This window comes from Rattus norvegicus, chromosome X (assembly GCF_036323735.1).
Source record: "Rattus norvegicus strain BN/NHsdMcwi chromosome X, GRCr8, whole genome shotgun sequence".
Taxonomy (NCBI): domain Eukaryota; kingdom Metazoa; phylum Chordata; class Mammalia; order Rodentia; family Muridae; genus Rattus; species Rattus norvegicus.
Window position 1 is genome coordinate 51,705,555 of NC_086039.1, and position 23,006 is coordinate 51,728,560.

A 23,006-nucleotide genomic window follows, 5' to 3' on the forward strand; every position below is an offset into this window, starting at 1 on the left:
CAGTAAAAGATCCAAGTTAATAGTAGAAACCAGAAAAGACTTATTCAATGTGGCCACATTGGAAACAGGGATAAAGAGATACAGCAATCCTCTCAAGTCTGTGGTATATATCTTGAGGCCTTTGTAGGAGACTAAACTTTAAATAGAGAGCCAGGGTATTCATATTTAGCAGTGGTGATCCAGTTGTGACTTTTATCTACCATCAACTGATTCATCACTATCTGATCATTAGCCTTATCTGTAAATTTTAATTGTTAAAATTATCTCTTTGTCTGGAGTCTTTTCCTTCACCAAGCATGAGATTTCTGTGAAAATTACCATTTCTTTTGAAGTCTGTTGTTTCACTAATATGATAGATTGAGAGACACAAGTGTCTCTTTAGTACACCTTCATTTTTGTTAGGCCTTCATTACTTTCTCTGAGATGTGACTGGTATGTTCTAATATGGCAATGTCTTTGATCCTCCTAAAGGACTTTCCATAGTTATGGGGTAGGGTATAAAAGCACCATTGGTCTAACAAGTCTAACAGGTATTCTGTCCTTGTTGTCACTTATACAACATTGTGTATATTGTGGCCTCAAATAGGTTGGGGTAATCCATAATTAAGTTTTTCCCTGATTTAGTGAAGGATATATGTGGAGGAACCCAGTATTCTTTATCCTTATCTATGATATAAGGCAAAAAGAGGAAATTTGTCTTCAGTGCTTGAACATTGCTTTTTCCATACCATTCATGTGTCTAACAGTTTCTAGTCTGGGCCTCAAATGTGAGAGACCCAAAAGCTCCTTCTTTGTCATATAACTACCCACCCTTCCTGCTTTCTCATATACCCAACCAAATTCCTTGTCTGGCCTCTATCCCTATAGCACCCAAAATTACTGTCCTGCCATATTTCCACCCAAAGTCACTGCTGTATTATATACACACCTATGTCTCTTGTCTGGCCCACAACCATTGGATACTAAATTCTGTCTATACAAAGTGACTCCCGTTTTAACTGCCCACCCAAGTTACTTGTCTGGAGCACAAATCTTGTGAAACTCAAATCCCTCCCTTGTCATGCACCCACCCAAACTCCCTTCCTTTTTATATATCCACCAAAACTCACTCCCTTGTCTCTACCCACCCAAGCTCCCTCACTTGTCATATATCCATAAAAACTCCTTTCCTTTTCTCTACCCACTCGAACTCTGGAACTCACTCATCTCTACCCACCCGAAACTCCCTCTGCTCTACACACACGAAGTCCCCCGGCTCTACCCACTCGAACTCTGGAACTCCCTCGGCTCTACCCACCTGAACTCACTCGCTCTACACACACGAAGTCCCCCGGCTTCACCCACTCGAACTCTGGAACTCACTCGCCTATACCAAGACGAACTATCTCGCCTCTACCCACCCGAACTCCTTCGGCTCTACCCACTCGAACTCTGGAACTCCCTCGTCTCTACCCACCCGAACTCTCTTTGCTCTATTGACCCGAAATCCCTCGGCTCTACCCACTCGAACTCTGGAACTCACTCGGCTCTACCCACCCGAAGTCCCTCGGCTCTACACACCCGAAGTCCCCCGGCTTTACCCACTCGAACTCTGGAACTCACTCGCCTATACCAACACGAACTATCTCGCCTCTACCCACCCGAACTCCTTCGGCTCTACCCACTCGAACTCTGGAACTCCCTCGGCTCTACCCACCCGAACTCCTTCGGCTCTACCCACTCGAACTCTGGAACTCCCTCGGCTCTACCCACCCGAACTCCCTCGGCTCTACACACCCGAAGTCCCCCGGCTCTACCCACTCGAACTCTGGAACTCACTCGGCTCTACCCACCCGAACTCCTTCGGCTCTACCCACTCGAACTCTGGAACTCCCTCGGCTCTACCCACCCGAACTCCCTCGGCTCTACACACCCGAAGTCCCCCGGCTCTACCCACTCGAACTCTGGAACTCACTTGGCTCTACCCACCCGAACTCACTCGGCTCTACCCACTCGAACTCTGCAACTCCATGTGCTCTACCCACCCGAACTCCCTCGTCTCTACCTACCCGAATTCTCTTGGCTCTATCAACCCGAACTCCCTCGGCTCTACCCACCCGAAGTCCCTCGGCTCTACACACCCGAAGTCCCCCAGCTTTACCCACTCGAACTCTGGAACTCACTCGCCTCTACCCACACGAACTATCTCGGCTCTACCCACCCAAACTCCTTCGGCTCTACCCACTCGAACTCTGGAACTCCCTCGGCTCTACCCACCCGAACTCACTCGGCTCTACACACCCGAAGTCCCCCGGCTCTACCCACTCGAACTCTGGAACTCACTCGGCTCTACCCACCCGAACTCACTCGGCTCTACCCACTCGAACTCTGGAACTCACTTGGCTCTACCCACCCGAACTCACTCGGCTCTACCCACTCGAACTCTGCAACTCCATGTGCTCTACCCACCCGAACTCCCTCGTCTCTACCTACCCGAATTCTCTTGGCTCTATCAACCCGAACTCCCTCGGCTCTACCCACCCGAAGTCCCTCGGCTCTACACACCCGAAGTCCCCCAGCTTTACCCACTCGAACTCTGGAACTCACTCGCCTCTACCCACACGAACTATCTCGGCTCTACCCACCCAAACTCCTTCGGCTCTACCCACTCGAACTCTGGAACTCCCTCGGCTCTACCCACCCGAACTCACTCGGCTCTACACACCCGAAGTCCCCCGGCTCTACCCACTCGAACTCTGGAACTCACTCGGCTCTACCCACCCGAACTCACTCGGCTCTACCCACTCGAACTCTGGAACTCACTTGGCTCTACCCACCCGAACTCACTCGGCTCTACCCACTCGAACTCTGAAACTCCATCTGCTCTACCCACCCGAAATCTCTTGGCTCTATTGACCCGAACAACCTCGACTCTACCCACTCGAACTCTGGAACTCACTCGGCTCTACCCACCCGAACTCCCTCGGCTCTACCCACCCGAACTCCTTCGGCTCTACCCACTCGAACTCTGGAACTCCCTCGGCTCTACCCACCCGAACTCCCTCAGCTCTACACACCCGAAGTCCCCCGGCTCTACCCACTCGAACTCTGGAACTCACTCGGCTCTACCCACCCGAACTCACTCGGCTCTACCCACTCGAACTCTGGAACTCACTTGGCTCTACCCACCCGAACTCACTCGGCTCTACCCACTCGAACTCTGAAACTCCATCTGCTCTACCCACCCGAAATCTCTTGGCTCTATTGACCCGAACAACCTCGACTCTACCCACTCGAACTCTGGAACTCCCTCGGCTCTACCCACCCGAACCCACTCGGCTCTACACACCCGAAGTCCCCCGGCTCTACACACTCGAACTCTGGAACTCACTCGGCTCTACCCACCCGAACTCCCTCGGCTCTACCCACTCGAACTCTGTACCTCACTCGGCTCTACCCACCCGAACTCCCTCCACTCTACGCACCCTAACTCTGAAACTCACTTGGCTATAACCACCCGAACTCCCTCGGCTCTACCCACCGGTACTCCGTCGGCTCTACCCACTCGAACTCTGGAACTCAATCGCCTCTACCCACCCGAACTCTCTCAGCTGAACCCACCCGAACTCTACCCACCCGAACTCCTTCGGCTCTACCCACCCGAACTCCCTTGGCCCTACCCACTCGAACTCTGGAACTCCTTCGGCTCTACCCACCCGAACTCCCTCGGCTCTACCCACCCGAACTCCCTCGGCTCTACACACCCGAAGTCCCCTGGCTTTACCCACTTGAACTCTGGAACTCACTCGCCTCTACTAACACGAACTATCTCGCCTCTACCCACCCGAACTCCTTCGGCTCTACCCACTCTAACTCTGGAACTCCCTCGGCTCTACCCACCCGAACTCCCTCGTCTCTATCCACCCGAACTCTCTTGGCTCTATCGACCCGAACTCCCTCGACTCTACCCACTGGAACTCTGGAACTCACTTGGCTCTATCCACCCGAACTCCCTCGGCTCTACACACCCGAAGTCCCCCGGCTTTACCCACTCGAACTCTGGAACTCACTCGCCTCTACCCACACGAACTATCTCGGCTCTACCCACCCGAACTCCTTCGGCTCTGCCCACTCGAACTCTGGAACTCACTCAGCTCTACCCACCCGAACTCTGGAACTCCTTCGGCTCTACCCACCCGAACTCACTCGGCTCTACCCACCCGAACTCCGTCGGCTCTACCCACTCGAACTCTGGAACTCACTCGCCTCTACCCACCCGAACTCTCTCGGCTCTACCCACCCGAACTTTACCCACCCGAACTCCCTCGGCTCTACCCACCCGAACTCCGTCGGCTCTACCCACCCGAACTCCGTCGGCTCTACCCACTCGAACTCTGGAACTCACTCACCTCTACCCACCCGAACTCCCTCGGCTCTACCCACCCGAACTCCCTCGGCTCTACCCACCCGAACTCCCTCGGCTCTACCCACCCGAACTCCCTTGGCCCTACCCACTCGAACTCTGGAACTCCTTCGGCTCTACCCACCCGAACTCACTCGGCTCTACCCACCCGAACTCCTTCGGCTCTACCCACTCGAACTCTGGAACTCCCTTGGCTCTACCCACCCGAACTCCCTCCGCTCTACCCACCCGAACTCCCTTGGCCCTACCCACTCGAACTCTGGAACTTCTTCGGCTCTACCCACCCGAACTCCCTCGGCTCTACCCACCCGAACTCACTCGGCTCTACCCACCCGAACTCCTTCGGCTCTACCCACTCGAACGCTGGAACTCCCTTGGCTCTACCCACCCGAACTCCCTCGGCTCTACCCACCCGAACTCCCTCTGCTCTACCCACCCGAACTCCCTTGGCCCTACCCACTCGAACTCCGGAACTCTTTTGGCTCTACCCACCCGAACTCACTCGGCTCTACCCACCCGAACTCACTCGGCTCTACCCACCCGAACTCCCTAGGCTCTACCCACTCGGACTCTGGAACTCACTCGGCTCTACCCACCCGAACTCACTCGGCTCTACCCACCCGAACTTCCTCGGCTCTACCCACTTGAACTCTGTAACTCACTAGGCTCTACCCACCGGAACTCCGTAGGCTCTACCTACCGGAACTCTTAAACTCCCTTGGCTCTACCCCTACCCCCGAACTCCCTTGGCTCTACCCACCTGAACTCCCAAGGCTCTACCCCCCCCCCGAACTCCTTCCCTTGGCTCTACCCACCCGAATGCCCTCCCCTCGTCTCTACCTAACATTTCCCCTCCCCCTTTCTTTTTCCCCCATTAGTGACTCAAAAACATACTTTCCAATTACAATCAGTTTATTTTTAACAATATCAATAAAATTTAAAATTTTATTCTTTGGGGGTCTGGGAAATTCCCAGCATTGAGATAGCCATCTATTGGCTCTCTGCCTCATCAGGAACACTGGTTGTAGTAGTGGCTACTGCTTCGCTGGTCGGGATCGGTTCCTCCTTGATGGGCTTTACCACTGCCTCCTCCTTCACCTCGACAGCCTCCTCCTTCACCTCGACAGCCTCCTCCTTCACCTCGACAGCCTCCTCCTTCACCTCGGCAGCCTCCTCCTTCACCTCGACAGCCTCCTCCTTCACCAGGACAGCCTCCTCCTCCACCACAACTGCCTCCTCCTTCACAACTGCCTCCTCCACCACCGCGGTGTCCTCCTTCACTACCGCGGCCTCCTCCTTCAACACAACTGCCTCCTCCTTCACCATGATGACTGCCTCCTCCTTTACCACAACTGCCTCCTCCTTCACAACTGTCTCCTCCTTCACCACCACTACCTCCTCCTTCACCACCACTGCCTCCTCCACAACCGCTGCCTCCTCCTTCACCACCACTGCCTCTTTTACAGCCTCCACTGCTGCCACCGTTGTTACTGGTGTAGCTGCTGTGGCGGTGGCGGTGGCAGGTAACACTTCGGGCACGGGCACGGTTGGCTGCTCGACCAGTGGTGATTGTTTGGTCTTCTTAGCCGCAGGCTGAGCGGCCTCTCCAGCATCCTTCTTGGTCTTTTGGGAGCTGCTGCGTTTTCCACGTTTGTTGGTCCTCGCACCCTGTAATGATAAAACACAAGAAAGTTCGTTAATGTAGAAGAAAGTCAGGATAAGCAAGTGAAGGGGACTTTGTCAAAGGTGAAGGTAGATAAGGGGATTTAGGCAAGGCTGGGGAAAGCTAGTCACTTTAGACAAGAGTAAATCAAAGGAGGGAGCTCTGGTAGGGTCGGTCATCTTACCTTGCCACAGAGAATGCTAGGGGGATATAATTTGTAGGCAGCTTTGGTCTTAATTGGCATGATAGGCTTTGCCACCTCCTGTGTCTCACTAGATGAAGTCGGGACATTCATTTCCGACACCGTGTCCTTTGATTTCTTAGTAACTTTCGCCATCAATCGCTCTAGGTTGTTGCTACCTCGAGAGAGTAGGAGCAACTGCCAGAGCTGCTAAGGGCGCACTCCTAAAGCCTGATTCGTCACCAGGTTCTCAGCCAATAGTAGGCGAGCATGTGCTCAGACTTAACAAAGCTTGACTATGACGGCCCAGAATGCCTGTTGAAGCGGGATACAGCAGAATGTACCACTTCTGACACTCATGGGGAGGGAAAGATTAAGAGACTCTAGTTTTAAAAGGAGGTTTCTCCTTCAACAACCCAAAGGCAACTTTTCCTTCCCAACCTTCTTCATATATCCATTTTAGTTATGATAGAACATACAATAGAGCATTTGCTTCTCCAAGCTCTTCCCTGTTTCTCCCTGCTCAATGGTTTAATCCACTATGTCTCCCTTAATCTTTGGCCAGTAACTTTAATGTCTTCCCTAAAATCACTCCCAAGTAACATGGATATAGTTGAATATCAGTAGCTATGTCAGTCATCTATCAACCCGTAAGAGAGTAAACATCTAGCTTCTTACCAGAAGGCTATTCACATATACCCAAAGGGCATTTTGTTCTGCCTTCCCCACCTTTTATGCAGACTTCCCATGTCCTCTTCCAGGGTCAACCTTGGTGACCCAGTACCCTATAATTCTTTTTCTACATCCCAACATGTCTAGCCTACGTACCAAAGCCTAGCCTTGCATCCTGTATCTTGTAGTAGCTACCTCTAGATTTCTTTGGGGTCCAAATATGTCACCCCACCTAGTCACACCATTAAGTCGTATAGCTAAGATCGAGGCTCCCACCAGGATTGTTCCTACTCACATCTACTCACAAGACCCTTTCCAACATCTACAGCACACTTCATACACAGACTTCCCAGGTCTTCCTCCATGGGCTAGCCTGTTGAGCATGTACTGCTGTGCTGGCACCAGTCCACTCCATACCCAGTCTCCTCATGTCTTCTTCTCAGGTTTTATATGCCCCACACTACCAGATACATTTTTTACACAATGTAACAAATTTAACCTGGGTACCACAAGCAATTACCAATCCTAGTCTTCACACTACTTGGCTTGTAATAGTGAGTTTGGGGCTTCAATGTGACCCTCAATTCTGTTCAAGCCTAGTCTAAACACTTCTCCCTGTGATACAGCCAATATATAGTCCTGTACCAGATATTAATTATACCATGTACACATGTACATCAACCCACAGGATCAACCATCACTTTTCAATAGCCCTCTGTTAGGGGTGGAGGCTCTTGTGCCACTCTCTCACCTATGCTGAAATACTGATAGACTGTCTTTTGAAGATTTTCTTCAGGCAACCATTGCTACAATGATAGTTCATGAGTGCCCTAGTCCTATTATGTCGAGAAAACATGAAATGATTGGTTTTCATTAGGGATACATTAGAAGAAATATGATATTGGGTTAAGAAATCAAGAGTTACCTGTAAATGGTTCATATTCCAATATTAAGATTCAAAAATGTGACATATCTTTATGAATAATAAATTATAATTTCCTTTATATTTTATGGAATTCTCTTTTCCAACTTTATTATGGCATAATTTAGAATATTCCTGCATTATTTATCATGTGAAATGTCAATGTTCTAAGTTAAAATGTGATCTACTTAAATAAAAATGTTTGAGGGACAATGCTAGTTATTGTCTTATTGCTGTGAGGAGACACTGTGACAAAGACAAATTATAAAAACAATCATTTAATTGAAGGTTTGTCCACAGTTTCAAATAGTTAATAAATGATCTTCATAGGAGTAAAGTTAGGAGTCAGGGGATGATAGAAACCAGGCATGATGCTGGAATGACTGAGAGCTCATATCTGCTCTGTAAGTTTCAGGGAAGAGACAAAAAGAGACCTAGTCTGGCACGTGCTTTTGAAGCCTCAAAGCCCACTCTGACACAGTTCCTCCAAAATCTACTCTCCATCAATTCCAACAAGATCACAGTTCCTAATCCTTTCTCAACAGTTTCACTTACACAGGAATAATCATTCAAAGATATGAGCTTATTAAAGGGCCTTTTTTCATCACTACAGGTAAAAAGAATCACAGTTAATTCTTATGGATTTGAGGTAACAAAAATATCTCAAATGGAATGAATTTTATAGTACATTGTAGAGTAATTTATATTTTTGTGTGTGTGTGTGTGTGTATTTCTTTGTTTCAGGCCAGACCTCTTTGATTGGAATAGCGTGGTTTCCCAGCAGTCAGCCACCCAAAGACTGGAACATGCCTTCAACATTGCCAAATGTCAGTTAGGCATAGAAAAACTTCTTGATCCTGAAGGTTAGTAGATTTTTAGACTGCCTTAATTTTTACTACAGTTTATCTTTACTTCTTGTTTGTTTTCTCATACAGACTTCACTTTTCCCATATAGTAATCACAAAATGTAAAAACACATGCAGAATAAGACCTTGTCTCAACAGGTAACAAAATATAGAAACCCACAGAGCAATATTTTCCTGTGTTCTGATAATACGAAAATGATATTGTCTATTCGAGATTATAAGTTGACAGATAACTGTAGTTCTCAATGTACAAAATTTTTAAACTGAAGTGTGAAACTTTCTAAGGGCACAAAAGAAAACAAAAACAAAATTCTGACACGGTATGTACCTCATGGATGGAGCATAACATATTAGAGGGCACTGATTCCAATTAATTACAAATAGTTAATTATTCAACCAAAGATTTGGTAGATAAGTCAACCATAATTAATTAGTTACTCTTGCCAAATTTGTTCATTTGCTTTATAAAATGCAATGTGATTTAATATTTAAATCATTGTACACACACACATACACACACACACACACACACACACACACACACACACACACCTGTACTGCTGTTATAATTTGTCACACTGAGGAGGTCCTCATTTTGAAGATTATTTCTTTTTGTCTTCATTAACTGGCAGAGAATAGAGAAGCTTGTATCTTTTTGTTATATTACTCTTAACTAAGTTTCATCTTTATTACCAACCCTACAAATCTAAATCTGGACACTGGATTTACTCAGTGAGACACATTCACATTGTGCCAAATTTGTGAAATTAGTCTGTTATCTCTCTGCTGACACCTTACTATACTACTAGAACTTTGAGTGCAAAATTTGTGGGATCTGAAATAAAACAGGAAACTATTGGGTGGGCAGAAAGTGAAGAATAGTAAAAACAGATGGATAAATGATCTTTGAAATATTAAATATTTTTGTCTTTTTAAAATTTATTTACTTATTCAATTTACAACCAAATATCAACCCTGTTTTTCTCTCAGTACCCCATTACAAAAGTCCTCTACCCCTTCCACATTCTCCTTCTCTTTTGAACAGACACCTCTGCGTGTCACTACACATGAGCAAACCTATTTTAGAAAGCAAAGAAGTTCAATGTTAGAACTTAGTATATGATCATATTAGGTAATTTCTACAGTTAATTTCATTGGCCAATAACTGAAAAATTCAAAGAATAGACAGAACAATAAGAAAATGCAAAATAAACCATCTTGCATGATATAATCCAATAAAGAGTAAAGATGCTCCATAGGTAGATAGAATAGTTTGTTGGCCTCAAATTACTGGTCTGCCACTAAAAATAAAAAACAGTAAATGTTAGGGAAGTATGTAGATTTTATATTGTAATTGGCCCCATGATAGTCTATGAATTGATGCAGACTGTTAAGATTTATCAACTACTCTATGCCTCTGCTGAAGGCAGTTGACAGTTGTGGCAGTTAATGAGAATAGTGGTTGGGCTGATAAACTGAAATCAGCCTTAGTACATACCCTAGGAATGCTGAATATAGGATTTCCTTTGCCCAATAACAAGCTTTCTGTATAACTTAACCAAAGTATTTCTATTTAGGACATGGTCAGGCTCACACCAATTTTTTTTTTGGAGGGGGAGAATTTTGGAATAAATAAATGGTGTTCTCTAATTAGCTAAAGGTGGGGGGCAGAGAGAAAAAATAACCAAAGGGAGGATTCATTAGGACTAGGTAGTTCTTTGGGTACTATTATTGCTGGTTGAAGTTATGTGGTTACATTAAACAAGATGGAGGCCAAGTCACAAGACTGCTTCCCTCTTGATGAGGTCATAATCTAAGGTGGTGTCAAAGCAGATGGTTACATTTTCTGACAGTGAACTCAACTCCCTGATAATGTGAGCCCTTTACTTGTCAGGCACAGAGTTCTGTAGAATTCATACATCTTACCGATTAAACTCAGACATGTATAGGCTTTAACCAAAAGCAGAAAATTTTGTTACTTAGAAAGGATAAAGTTAAAAACCTGTTGTCTTATTTATGTGGGTGACAGGGTAGGGGCCCCAATTAGCAAAATAAGTAAACAGAGGAAGAAATTCATAATCTTAGCTCAGAAGAGTAGAGTAGCTACATTCAGTTTCAAGATTTTGTCAAATAGCTTCTATGTGAAAGATAGAAGAAAAATATCATTCAATTCTAGTTCAAAACAATCATTGGCCTCTCAAATACTGAAAATAAAGGAAGTGTCAGTATAAGATATATAAGAAATTATCCAAGAGTTCATATGTCTCTACGCAGAGAACAATTTTACAAATTTCCCTAAAAATTACCCTCCTTTAGGCACCTAGATCAGTTTCACCATGAACAGTAACAGTGTGAGATCACATTAATATGGAGTCTGCGTCTTAGGCTATTAGTACAGTTTGTAGTTGTGCTCACTTCTCTCTGGTTACTGAACAGTTAAACTTGCTTCTCAGGGTACAAAGACAGAGGTAGGTCTTAGGGAACCCTGTTTGTTAGAGAGAAGACAATAAAATTAACACTGTATGCAAGGAAGGAGGAAAGGTGTATGCAATTCATCTAGTTAATTTCCTGTCCCATTATCATTTGCCCTGATTTTTGATCTGAAATTTTTGGTGATTCCCCAAGAGAAATCACCAATGAGAAACAAAATGATAAGTAACATGACTCAGTCTATTGGTTTTGATTGGGTTCATTTCCTCTGGCAGTTAAAGAAGTAAACAATAAGAAAGTATCAAGAACAACATTCAGGATCAGAAAGATCTCAAAAGTAGCAAACACAAGCAGTAGTTTAAGAAAAGCTTTTTCTCAGGGATGAGGACAACAAGTATGCAGGAAGAACACAGAGAAAATGATCCTCTGCAAAGCACAGGGCAATGTCAGAAAGCTTGAAACCCAGTCATATTTCAAGGGTGGCATTTGATAAACAGTTTTCCTCCTATAATTCAGTGTTGGTCAGGTTTTAGACAGGATGTTTGACTGAGTAGCATATGTTGTATGCATGTCCTAATCTAGCCTTGAACTTATAGAGTCAGTCCAGTAGAAAGAGGCTTGCTGGCAGGAAACAAAGACAGTTGTTTTGAGTTCTTAGTCTTTTAGCTCAAGATGGGAGGGTGAAGGAGAAGCCATTTTGTGAGTTCGCTATTTTATTATTGTCTTGTCTTGGCTTCTTCACATATCTGTCTACCTACAGGGAGTGTCTATAATACCAAGTCTCTCAAACCAAACTTGGTTTAATGCTTAATGCTATTATAGTCTTGAGAATACTAACTGCTCTTAACTGCTTCTACCTGACAAAGTAGATAGACAACACGAAGATCAAGACAGCACCACCAGAGAACTATTGTTCTAAGGGGCATTGATAAATATCAACAGATGACAAGGATGCAGAATGGGGAACAAAAATGAGAACACCTTTCTGATTTAGACATGGCCTCTATCCCTATCTGTCTTCCAACCAGGGAGTCTGTCTGACTCCTAATATCTCATTTTGGGGACTTTACCTACACTATCTCCTCACGTATCTTCTGTGTCTCCTGCACAAATTCATAACTTTTCCTTTATTTTCACTTGTTTTTAACTATTGGATACAACCTATGCCTCAAACCAGGATTAGATATGAATTACTAATATGTAAACTGAAAGCATCAAATTATAAGTCCAGTCAAAATTTATTTCATTTGGCCATATAAGGAAGATAGAACACTACTTGTACTTCCAGTGTTTAACTTCGGGTTCCTGAACTGATATTAAGGTTTAAAAAGAGAGTCTAGCATATAGACATGTACATTGAGTGCTATTCAAAATGTGGTCCAATCCTTCAGGACTGTGCATTATTTATCCTATAAGGTATATTAACAAATTGTTAAGATTGTATGACATCTCATTCCCAAAAATGGAGCCCTTCTTTTGGGTCATTTTTCTTCTTTCAGCATGAGATTCCTAGAGAAATTCTTTTTTCTGGCAGCCCATTATTTCAATAGTTGGATTGTCAAAATGAGGCAAGAATAGCTTTTCAGACAATTTTCCTTTCATCCATGCCTGTAACACATTTAGTGCTTCCAGATATCCATGGAAATTTTATCTTCTACTGGGGCCTAAAGTACCTATGAGGTGCTGTATGCTAATAGAAAAATCAAATATGTTCTTCAACTGCCATCAACTGTCAATAGGTGTTGTTTACAGACTGGAACTTTTGATCTACCATCAATATATACTAAATTATTACATGGTTTGTATTGTACAGGTACTGTCCCCCAAAAAGCAGCAACTCTGAGTTCATGAGTATAGTGATCTTCACAAATTCTCATTTCACTATTTTTCTCCAGTCCTCCTTGTCTTCTGACAGGGACAATTTAACCAACCTCTTTTTATGGCAAGTGGGTGTTCATGTAACTGAAAATCTTGTATATGGTAAGAAGAAATAGTAAAGACTTTTAAATGGAAGTCGAATGATTATAGAAAGATCTTACCTAGAGACTCAATAATTAAGGATTAGTATCAAGAGTGTATATGAGATCCTTCTAAACACAGTAAAGTTTGGGTAGCTGGGATTGCTCTTCCTAGAAATGAAAATACCTTGACTTTGTTAGTTAACAAGAAAGCATATCAAAGCTGAATCATTATTTCTCTGTTAATGAGAAGTGAACATGTATATTATTGTGAGATTTTATTAGAGCTGAAATAATATCTACCCTGTTTTCTAACAAAATTTTGCTTAATAAATTTGACAGGACCTGTAAACATCACTGATAAATTAAGTATCTTCAGTACTAGAGACTGAGGTGGAAAACACAATAGTTCCTTCCTAGCCTTTTCATTAGGACAGTTTAAAGACTGCTGGGAAAATATTGAAATGGTAAAGTGGTAAAATGTAGAAGATGAGAAAAAAACACTAGTTCCCTCCCATTTTCCTTCATAGGCTATTCTGAGATGGAGGCACTCTAGTTCACTCCTACATTCTCCTGTAAGAAAGATCAAGATCACATGATATCAATCTTTAGGCAGATACTAGCTGTAGCCATTCCTCCTTTGTAAGACAGAATAAGTTTGACAGTAGAGTACCTCATTCCTATACTACTTCATAGTACAGATTCAGGTATGAAAACATGCATTCTCTGAGACAGATAGTATTTCCACATAAGGATTCTAAGTAAGAGAGATGAAGATGGAGTGTCACTCCATCATCCCTATCCTCCTCATTAGGACTGGTTGATAAGATTGAAGACACACTAATTACCCATAACAATGTTCACAAGATTCATTAAATTGGTGACAACCTCAAATCTATGAGACTTAAGCAAGCGCTCATCTAGATATTTTAGAAAGTAAGACAGAACAAACTTTAGAGAACAGTATGTGATCATATCAAGTAATTTCTTTTGTTAAACTCTTTTTAATATAACTGAAAGATTCAAACACAGATACAAAAATAAGTGAAAATAAAATAAACCACATTGGATGATATTATCCAAGGTAGAGAAAACACCATGTGTACATAGAAAAGTTTATTGCTGGCCTCACATGACTGGTCTGCCAATGAAAAGAGAAAACAGTATATATTGGGCAAGTATATAGATATTTATATCATTGCCCCCTTGGTGTTCTATCAATTGATGTAGGCTGTTTAAATACATCAACAACTACATTTCTCTGCCCAAGGCAGTTGACTGTTGGGGGGCAGTTAATGGAGGCTGCAGTTTCTATGATAAACAGAGATCATCCTTCATACATCCACCAGGAATGCTGTATATAGGATTCCTTTTGCCCAATAACAAGTGTTCAGTTTATCTCGCCAGAATCCTTCTATTTAGGACATTCTCAATAACACACCAATTTTGTTGAACTTATTTTGGACCTAACCAATGTATACTGTTGTCTAATTCATCATAGGCCAAGAGAATGGTAGCCAGAGGGAGGACTAATTAGGACTAGGAACTTCTTTGGGTACTCTTACAGTTGGTGGGTGTTATGTGGTTTCATTAAACAAGATGGAGACTAAATTAGAAGACTGCTTCCATATGGATAGGGCAATAATCCAAGATGGTAACAAAGTAGATGGTTACATTTTGCTGACAATGATCCCAACTCCCTGATAATCTGAGACCATCACATTATCAGTCTCTGTGGGATTCATACATCTTCCCTATTAAATACAGACATTTAGAAGTATTTTTATGAGCGGATATTTTGGTAGTTAGAATTGACAAAGGTGAAAGCATTTTGTATGGCGGCAGTGGGCAACTGGATAGGGCCCCTCTTAGTAAAATATATAAACAGAAGAAGGATTTCATACTCTTATCTCAGAGGAGTAGAGTAGCTGTAATCAATTTCAGTATTTTCCAAAACTTTTAGGGTGAGGGAGATAAGAAAACTATCATTCAATTCTATTTCAAAACAGTAGTTGAACTCTCTCACATAGAACATTGAGGAAATGTCAGGGTAAGTTATACAGGAATTTACCCCACAGTCTGTCTGTGTCTACACAGAGAGTAGTTTTACAAATTTCCTTCAGAATACTACTCCTTTAGGCTCCTGGATCAGTTTCAACACATGAACAGTGTAAAGTCACTATACTCTGGAGTCTATGCCTTAGGTTAATATTGTTTGAAGTTGTATTCACTGGTCTCTGGATACTGAACAGTTAAATTTGCTTTCTAGGGTACAAAGACAGAGGTGTATCTGAAGAGACCTTCTCTGGTAGAGAGAAGAAAATAAAATTAACCCACTGTGCCAGGATGGAGGAAAGGTGTAGGCAACTTACCTGTCACATTTCCTGTCACCTTAAGCATTGGCCTGATTTGTGGTTTGATGAGTTTGGTGATCCTCAGGAGAAATTCCCAATGAGAATGAAAATGACCCAGAACATGAGTCAGGCTAGTGGACTTGATTTCAGTTTGTTTTCTCTCTCAGTTGAAGAATATTAAGATAAGAAGTCTTCAAGCACAAAATGCAGCAGCAGAGACATCTCAAAAGTAACAAATACAAACAGTAGTTAGAAAAAGTCTCTTTTCTAGGGATGAAGATCATATTTATGCAGGAAGTACACAGAGAAAATTACCCTCTGTAAATTACAGGGGAGACATAGAAAGCTGGAAATCAAGTCACATAGCAAGGGTTGACATTTGACGAACTCTAGGAGTTTTTCTACCTCATTTAGCATTGGACAATTTTTAGACAGGGAGGATGATTGGCTGAGTATCATTTGTTGAACACATGTCCTGCTCTAGCCTTGAACATATAGAGTCAGTCCATCAGCAGGAAGCTTGCTACAGGAAAGGAAGACAGTTATTTGAGGCTCTTATACTTTTATATCAAGTCAGGAGGTCAAAGAAGAAGCCATTTCATTAGTTTGTCACATTCATTATATTGTCATGACTTCTCTACCTATCTGTCTCCCTAATATCTAGCCTCTCAGACCAAAAATGGAAGTCACATTTACTGCAGTTATGGGCTTGAGAATACTGACTGCTCTTAACTGCTTCCACCTAACAATTCATAGAGGATCAGAGGTTCAACAGTCAGGATCACTTGAGGAGTACTGATCTATGGTAAATCTTAACTGATGGCAAAGTTACAGAATAGGAGACAGCAATAAGACCAGGTTTCTGACCTAGGCATGGCCTCTTTCCCTATCTCTCTGCCTTCCAGGGAATCTCTCTGATGCTTAGTCTCTCAATTTGGTACTTGACCTACCCATCTCTACTCCACCTTCTCATGTATCTCCTCTGTGTCCCCCTCACAACTTCATAGCTTTCCCTATTTTTCAGTTGCTTTTGAACTACTAGACTCATCCTGGGTTTCAAACCAGGATTAGACATCAATTGGCAACATGTACACTGAAAGCATAAATTTAACAGTAGAAAGGAAAAAAAGTTTTATTACCATGGCCACCTTGGGAAAAAGGAAATACACTAACTGAAGTTCCAGCATTAATCTTTGGATTCCTGAACTGATATTAAGGTTTAAAAAGAGAGTGTATATATGTACACACACACACACATATGTGTGTGTGTATGTGTATGTGTGAAAGTGTATGTGTATATGTATATGTGTATGTAAATATGAGTCCTGTTCAAAATATAGTAAAGTCTTCTAGGACTGTGTTTTATTCATCCTGTGGATTTTCTTGAAAATTTGTTAGGAATATATGAAATCCTGTTCAGAGAAATAGGTTCTCATGTGCTTGCGACATTTCTCAGCATGAGATTCCTAGAGAAATTCCCATTACTTGGAGCCCATCCTTTAAAAATAGTTGAATTGTCAAAATAAGACAGTAATGTCATTTTCGAGCATTTTCATTTCATCTAGGTCTGCTACACACTTAGTGCTCCAACATGTGCATGGAAATTATATCATCTACTAGAGATTAAACATCATATGAAGTACTACTTCCTTAAAGAAAATCTACAATCACCTCCAACCACCATCAACTGTCAATAGCACTTGGCTACCTAACATTACTGACATCATCCACAGTATAGATCATGTTAGGTCAATATGGATTGTAAATGATAGACATTGACTCACTAAAATCCTCTTCCATGGCATTCTATGAACTATACTCATTCTTTCTCTCCTATCCTATTCAAATCACTGTTGGAGAATCTGATTTCTGAAAGACAGACATTAACACCCTCAAGCCTCTTATTTAGGACAGAATGAGACTGAAGTCTGACTAGTTCCCTGCTAACTTATCCACAAGACTCATTAAAGTTGAGACAACCACAAACATAAGGGAGATTAGGTAGCTCTCACTTAGACATTTTAGAAAGTAATGGAGAACAAATTTTCAAGAAGTATTTGATCATATTAAATTTCTTTTGTTAATCTGATTTGGCTAAAACTGAAAGATTCAAAAAAGACAGAAAAATAATAAAAAAAAGAAAATACATAAACTTTTATGATATTATCCAAGGTAGAGTGAAAACACTACATGGGTGGATAGAAAAGTTTATTGGTGTCTTCAAACTAATACCTGCCTCTAAGAATAGAAATCAGTAACTGTGGTGTAAGTATGTAGAGCTTATACTGTAGTGACCCCTGTGGTGTTCTATGACTAGATTCAAGCTATTAAGATCAATCAACAACTCCATGCCTCTCCCTAAGGCAGTTGACTGTTGGGGCAGTTAATGGAGATAATGGTTTTCCTGATGAACAGAAATCAGTGTGTTAGTACATCCCCTAAGAATGCTGAATATAGGATTCCCTCTGCCCACTAAAAATCTTTCTTTTTACCTTAGTTAGAGTAATTAAATTTAGGACATTCTCAAGATCATACAAATTTTAGGAGCCTACTTTGGACCAAACTAACATCTGGTTTTACCTAATTAATCAGTGGGGATTGATAGAGATAGATAGATAGATAGATAGATAGATAGATAGATAGATAGATAGATAGATAGATAGATAGGGAGAGAGACTTCTGTTACTTAGAATCAATAAACATAAAAGACTTTTATATTACCTAATTGGGTAGGGTCTCCACATAGTAAACTAAAGAAATAAAGGAAGCATTTCATAGTCTTAGACCAGAGGAGTAGATTAGCTATAATTAGTTGTCAGTATTGTCAAAAAGCTTCTAGGGTGAGAAAGAGAAGAAAACTATCATTCAGTTCTATTTCGAAACCGTAGATGGCCTTTCTCTCATTGAATATTGAGAAGAGTCAGGATAAGGTATACAGGAACATATGCCACAGTCTGTCTTCACACAGAGAGCAATTTTATAAATTTCCCTAAAAATACCTCTCCTTTAGGCACCTGTATCATATTTCCCCAAGAACAGAATGAAGTCACAACACTATGGAGCCAGGCCTTAGATTATTAGTATAGTTCAAAGTTGTATTCAGTGGTCTTTAGTTACCAAACAGTTTAACTGTCTTCCTACAGTATAAAAACAGAGGTGGGCTGAGAAAACCCCCTTGGTTAAAGAGAAGCAAATAAATGTAACCCTCTGTGACAGGATGAAGGAAGGGTTTAGGCACAATATCTGTCAAATTGCCTGTTCTTTCAGGGTTTAGTCTGATTATGTGATCTGTTAAGTTTTATGATCCCCAAGAGTAATCCCAGATGAGAACCAAAATGACACAGGACATGACTTAGGCTCTGGGGCTTGATTTGGTTCATTTTCTCTGCCAGTTAAAGAAATAAAAAGACAAGAAATATTTCAAGCACAACTTGAGACATAATAAAAGCAGCAAACAGACAAAGTAGTTTAAGAAAAGGTGTTTTGTGGGACGAGCTCCACACTCATCCATTATGTATACAAAATGACCCTCTGAGAACTCAAAGGAAGACTCAGAAACCTGTAAATCCAGTCATATCTCAAGAGCTGCAATTTGAAAAACTCTAAGAGTTTTCTGCCCTTTACTTAGGGTTGATCAGTTTTAAGACAGATATGATGGTTGACTGAGTAGTATCTGTGGTAGTTTTGTACCAGTATAGCTGTGAATGTATCGAGTCAGTCCATCAGCAGGAGACTTGCTGTCAGGAAACAAAGATGGTTATTTTGATCTCTTACCTTTTATTTCAAATCAGGATGTTGAAGGAGAAGTCATTTTGTCAGCTTGCCATGTTTTTCACCTATCTTGTCTTCTTTACCTATCTGTGTACGTATAGGGAGTCTCTCTAATACTTAGTCTCTCCGAACAAATGTGTAGGTCACATTTACTGCTATTTTTGGCTAGAGAATACTAGATTCCCTTAATTGCTTCCACATGATAAACAGTAGATGACCAGAGATTCAACAGTTAGGATTGCTTGAGGAATGTTGACCTCTGGGGACTTGATAAATCTTAACTAATGCCCAAGGTCCAGAATAGGAGACGACAATGAGACTACCTTTCTGACATAGGCATGGTCTCATTCCCTATATGTAAGCATACCAGTGAATCTGTCTAAGTTCTATTCTCTCAGTATTATACTTTACCTACCCCATCTCTACTCCAAGTTCTTGCATATCTCCTCTGTCTCCCCTTCACAACTTCATTCTTTCCCTATTATTTTTGTAGTTTTTGAACCTTTGGCCTTAGCCTGTGCCCAAAACCAGGATTAGACATGACTTGGCAACATATAAAGTGAAGGTATCAAGATATTAGTAGAAAGAAAAAAGTATTTATTTCATACAGTCACATGAAGAACGGGTGTGAATAACAGCTGAACCACCCAAGTTAACTTTTTGGATCCTGAAGTGATATCAAGGTTTAAAAGGAGAGACAAAGGGTATTGACATGTAAGGAGTCCTGTTCGAAATGTACTCCAACCCCTCAATAACTATCCTTTATTCATCCTATAAAATGTCTTTGCAAATTATTAAGATTGTATGAAATCTCATTCTGGTAAACAGGTTTCCCTATGTTTGGGCCATTTTCTTTGAGCATGAGATTCCTAGGGGAATTCTCATTTCTTGGACCCTGTTCTTTCAAAAGTTGGATTGTCAAAATGAGACAACACGTCTATATTTTAGAGCATTTTCATTTCATCCAGACCTGCTACATATTTAGTGCTCTCACAAGTGCATGGAAATAGTATCATCTACTGCAAAACAAAGAACCTACTTGGTGCCACATCCTTATAGAAATTTGACTCTATTCTCCAACCATCATCAACTGTCAGTAGGTCTTAACTACAGACTAGAACTTCTGATCCACCCCCAATACACATTGCATTATTCAATGGTTTATATTGCACAGGAAATGTCCCTGATTAGACAGCTTTCTGAGTTCATGAGTGCAGTGATCTTTTTGAATCCTGATTTCACTGATTCGTTTCAGTCCTCCTTCATCACTGGCAGTTACAATTTATCCAACCTCTCTTTTCTGGAAAATGTGTGTTCTTGGAACTAAAAAACTTGTATATGGCAAAAACAGTCAATCCATTGAAATCGAAGTCCACAGAGTGATAGAAACATCCTTCCCAGAAATAATTAAATAACAATTAGTTTCCAAAGTGTAAATGAGACCTTTCTAAACAGAATATAGTTTGGGTACCTGTGCTTGATCTACCTGGCAATCACAATAAAAGTTATTAACAAAGATTTCTATCAAAGCTGAATCTCTATATGTCTCTCTGTGAGAAGTAAACATGTTTATTATTTTTAAGTTTTGTTAATGCTGAAAATAATGTGGTCTCCCATTTTAAACAGATTTTTGCTTAATAACATTGAGAGGACCTGCTGGCAATGAAACACTGAGTCTTTTCAGTACTAGAGACAGAGCTGGAGAACAAAACTACTCTCTCCTAACCTCCTTTAGGGCAGCTTAAATACTGGGAAATGGGGAAATGGCAAAGTGGTAAGATGGAGAACATGAGAGAAAAATACTATATCCCTCCAAGCATCCTCCATAGACTACATGGAGGTGGAGCAAACTCTAGTTCACTCCTAACCTCTCCTGTAGAAAAGGTCAATAGCATGATATGGATCCACAGGCAGATACTAGCTTTCTTTAAACCTTCTTTTTAGGACAGAATGAGTTTGACAGCACAGTACCTCTTCCATATACAGTATACAGCACAGTATACTCTTCCATAGTACAGATAATGGTAGGAAAACATGCATTTTCAGAGACATAATATTCCCACATATGCTACCTATGTAAGACTGATGGAGTTAGTTTCATTAGATCATTGCTACCCTCAATAGGATCTGTGAAGTTTAGAACTACATGGATCAAGGAGATAACTCCTTTCATGACTCCATAGGACAGACTGTGTTAGAGAGTACACTAATTCACTACTAATATCCTCTGTAGTAGAGCTCAACATGGATTCAGAGAACTAGACACTGGTTCACACAAACCATCCTCCATAGCACACTCTGAGCTAACCTCTCTCCTTCACTCCTATCCTCTTCAAATCACTGTTAGATAATCTGATTTCGGAAAGACATACACTAGCTCCTATTCTTTAGGACAGAATGATATTGAATGCACACTAGTTCCCTCCTAACCTTCTCCATACTATTCATTAAACTTGAAACAACCTCAAATATGGGAGAGATATCCTACCACTCACCTAGACAGTTTTGAAAGTTATGGAAAACAAATTTTGAAGAACACAGTATTTGTTCATATTAAGTCATTTCTTTTGTTAATTATTTTGCCCATAACAGAAACATTCAAATAGAAAACAGAACAGTAGGAAAAAGCAAAATAAACCACCTTGCATGATATTATTTAAGGTCGAGCAAAGACACTCATTAATAGACAGAAAACTCGAGTGGTGGCCTCAAACTAATATCTGCCTCTGAGAATAAAAATACAGTAACTCTTGGGGAAGTATAAGATTTTATATTGTAGTTGCCTCCATGGTGTTCTGTGAATTGATGCAGGCTGTTAAGATATATCAACAACTCCATTACTCTGCCCAAAGCAGTTGACTGTTGGGGTCAGTTAATGGGGGTAATGATTTCCACAATAAACTGAAATCATCCTTAGTATATCCCATAGGAATTATGAACATAGTATTTCCTTTGATCAATTACAAGCTTTTGGTTTACCTTAGCCAGAGTCCTTCTAATTAGAACAGTCTCAAGAACACATCAATTTGGGGGACTTATATTGTATTCAACCAATGTCTTGTGTTGCCTAATTGACTAGAGGACATTACTATGAAGTCTATGCCTTAGCTTATTAGTATCATTTAAAGTTGTGTTTCCTGATCTGATTACTGTATAACTAAACTGGCTTCCTAGGGTAAAAAGAAGAGGTGGGTTTGAGAAAACCCCCTTCATTAGACAGAAGGAAATAAAATTAACCTCCTATGCCTGGATGAAAGGAGTGTTTTGGTAATTTACTTGTCAAATATCCTGTCCTCTTGGGGTTTAGTCTATGTGATTTGATAAGATTAGTGATCCCCAAGAGAATTCCCCAATGAGAAACAAACTCACACACACACACACACACACACACACACACACACACACACACACACACAAATATAAATTTATATATACCAAAACCCTTCCATCCTGGCACAGGGGGTTAATTTTATTTCCTTCTGTCTAATGAAGGGGGTCTTCTCAGACCTACCTCTGCTTTTTTTGCTATATATAGGATATATATATGAAAGAGGGGGGCGGCAAGGACAGAATGATAAGAAGCAGGAGGATGCATTAGCACTAGGAAGTTCTTTGAGCACTTTTAGAGGTGATGTTATGTGGTTACACTAAGGAAGATGAAGGCCAAGTCACAAGGATGCTTCCATCTTGATAAAGTGATAATCCAAGATGGTGACAAATAGATGGTTACATTTTGCTTACAGTGATTCCAAATCCATAATGTTAGCCCATCCTCTATCTAGAACAG

At 41.6% G+C, this 23,006-nt stretch overlaps 2 protein-coding genes across 12 annotated transcripts in view; one reads left to right on the forward strand and one right to left on the reverse strand.

Annotated features, from left to right (window-relative positions):
• The window catches only part of Dmd (dystrophin), a 2,367,748-nt gene that overhangs the window by 635,457 nt on the left and 1,709,285 nt on the right, over positions 1–23,006 (forward strand). For all 11 annotated transcript variants that reach the window (XM_063279795.1, XM_063279798.1, XM_063279800.1 and 8 more), the window contains one exon: positions 8,585–8,703. In XM_063279795.1, the coding sequence (XP_063135865.1) occupies positions 8,585–8,703 (119 nt within the window). The remainder of the gene's footprint in view (positions 1–8,584; positions 8,704–23,006) is intronic.
• LOC134484068 (testis-specific gene A8 protein-like) lies at positions 5,297–6,474 on the reverse strand. The gene is made up of 2 exons (XM_063280438.1): positions 6,250–6,474; positions 5,297–6,070 (listed from the first exon to the last, which is right to left on the reverse strand). Exons 1-2 carry the CDS (start codon positions 6,400–6,402, stop codon positions 5,393–5,395), a joined length of 831 nt encoding a protein of 276 aa, XP_063136508.1. The 5' UTR covers positions 6,403–6,474; the 3' UTR covers positions 5,297–5,392.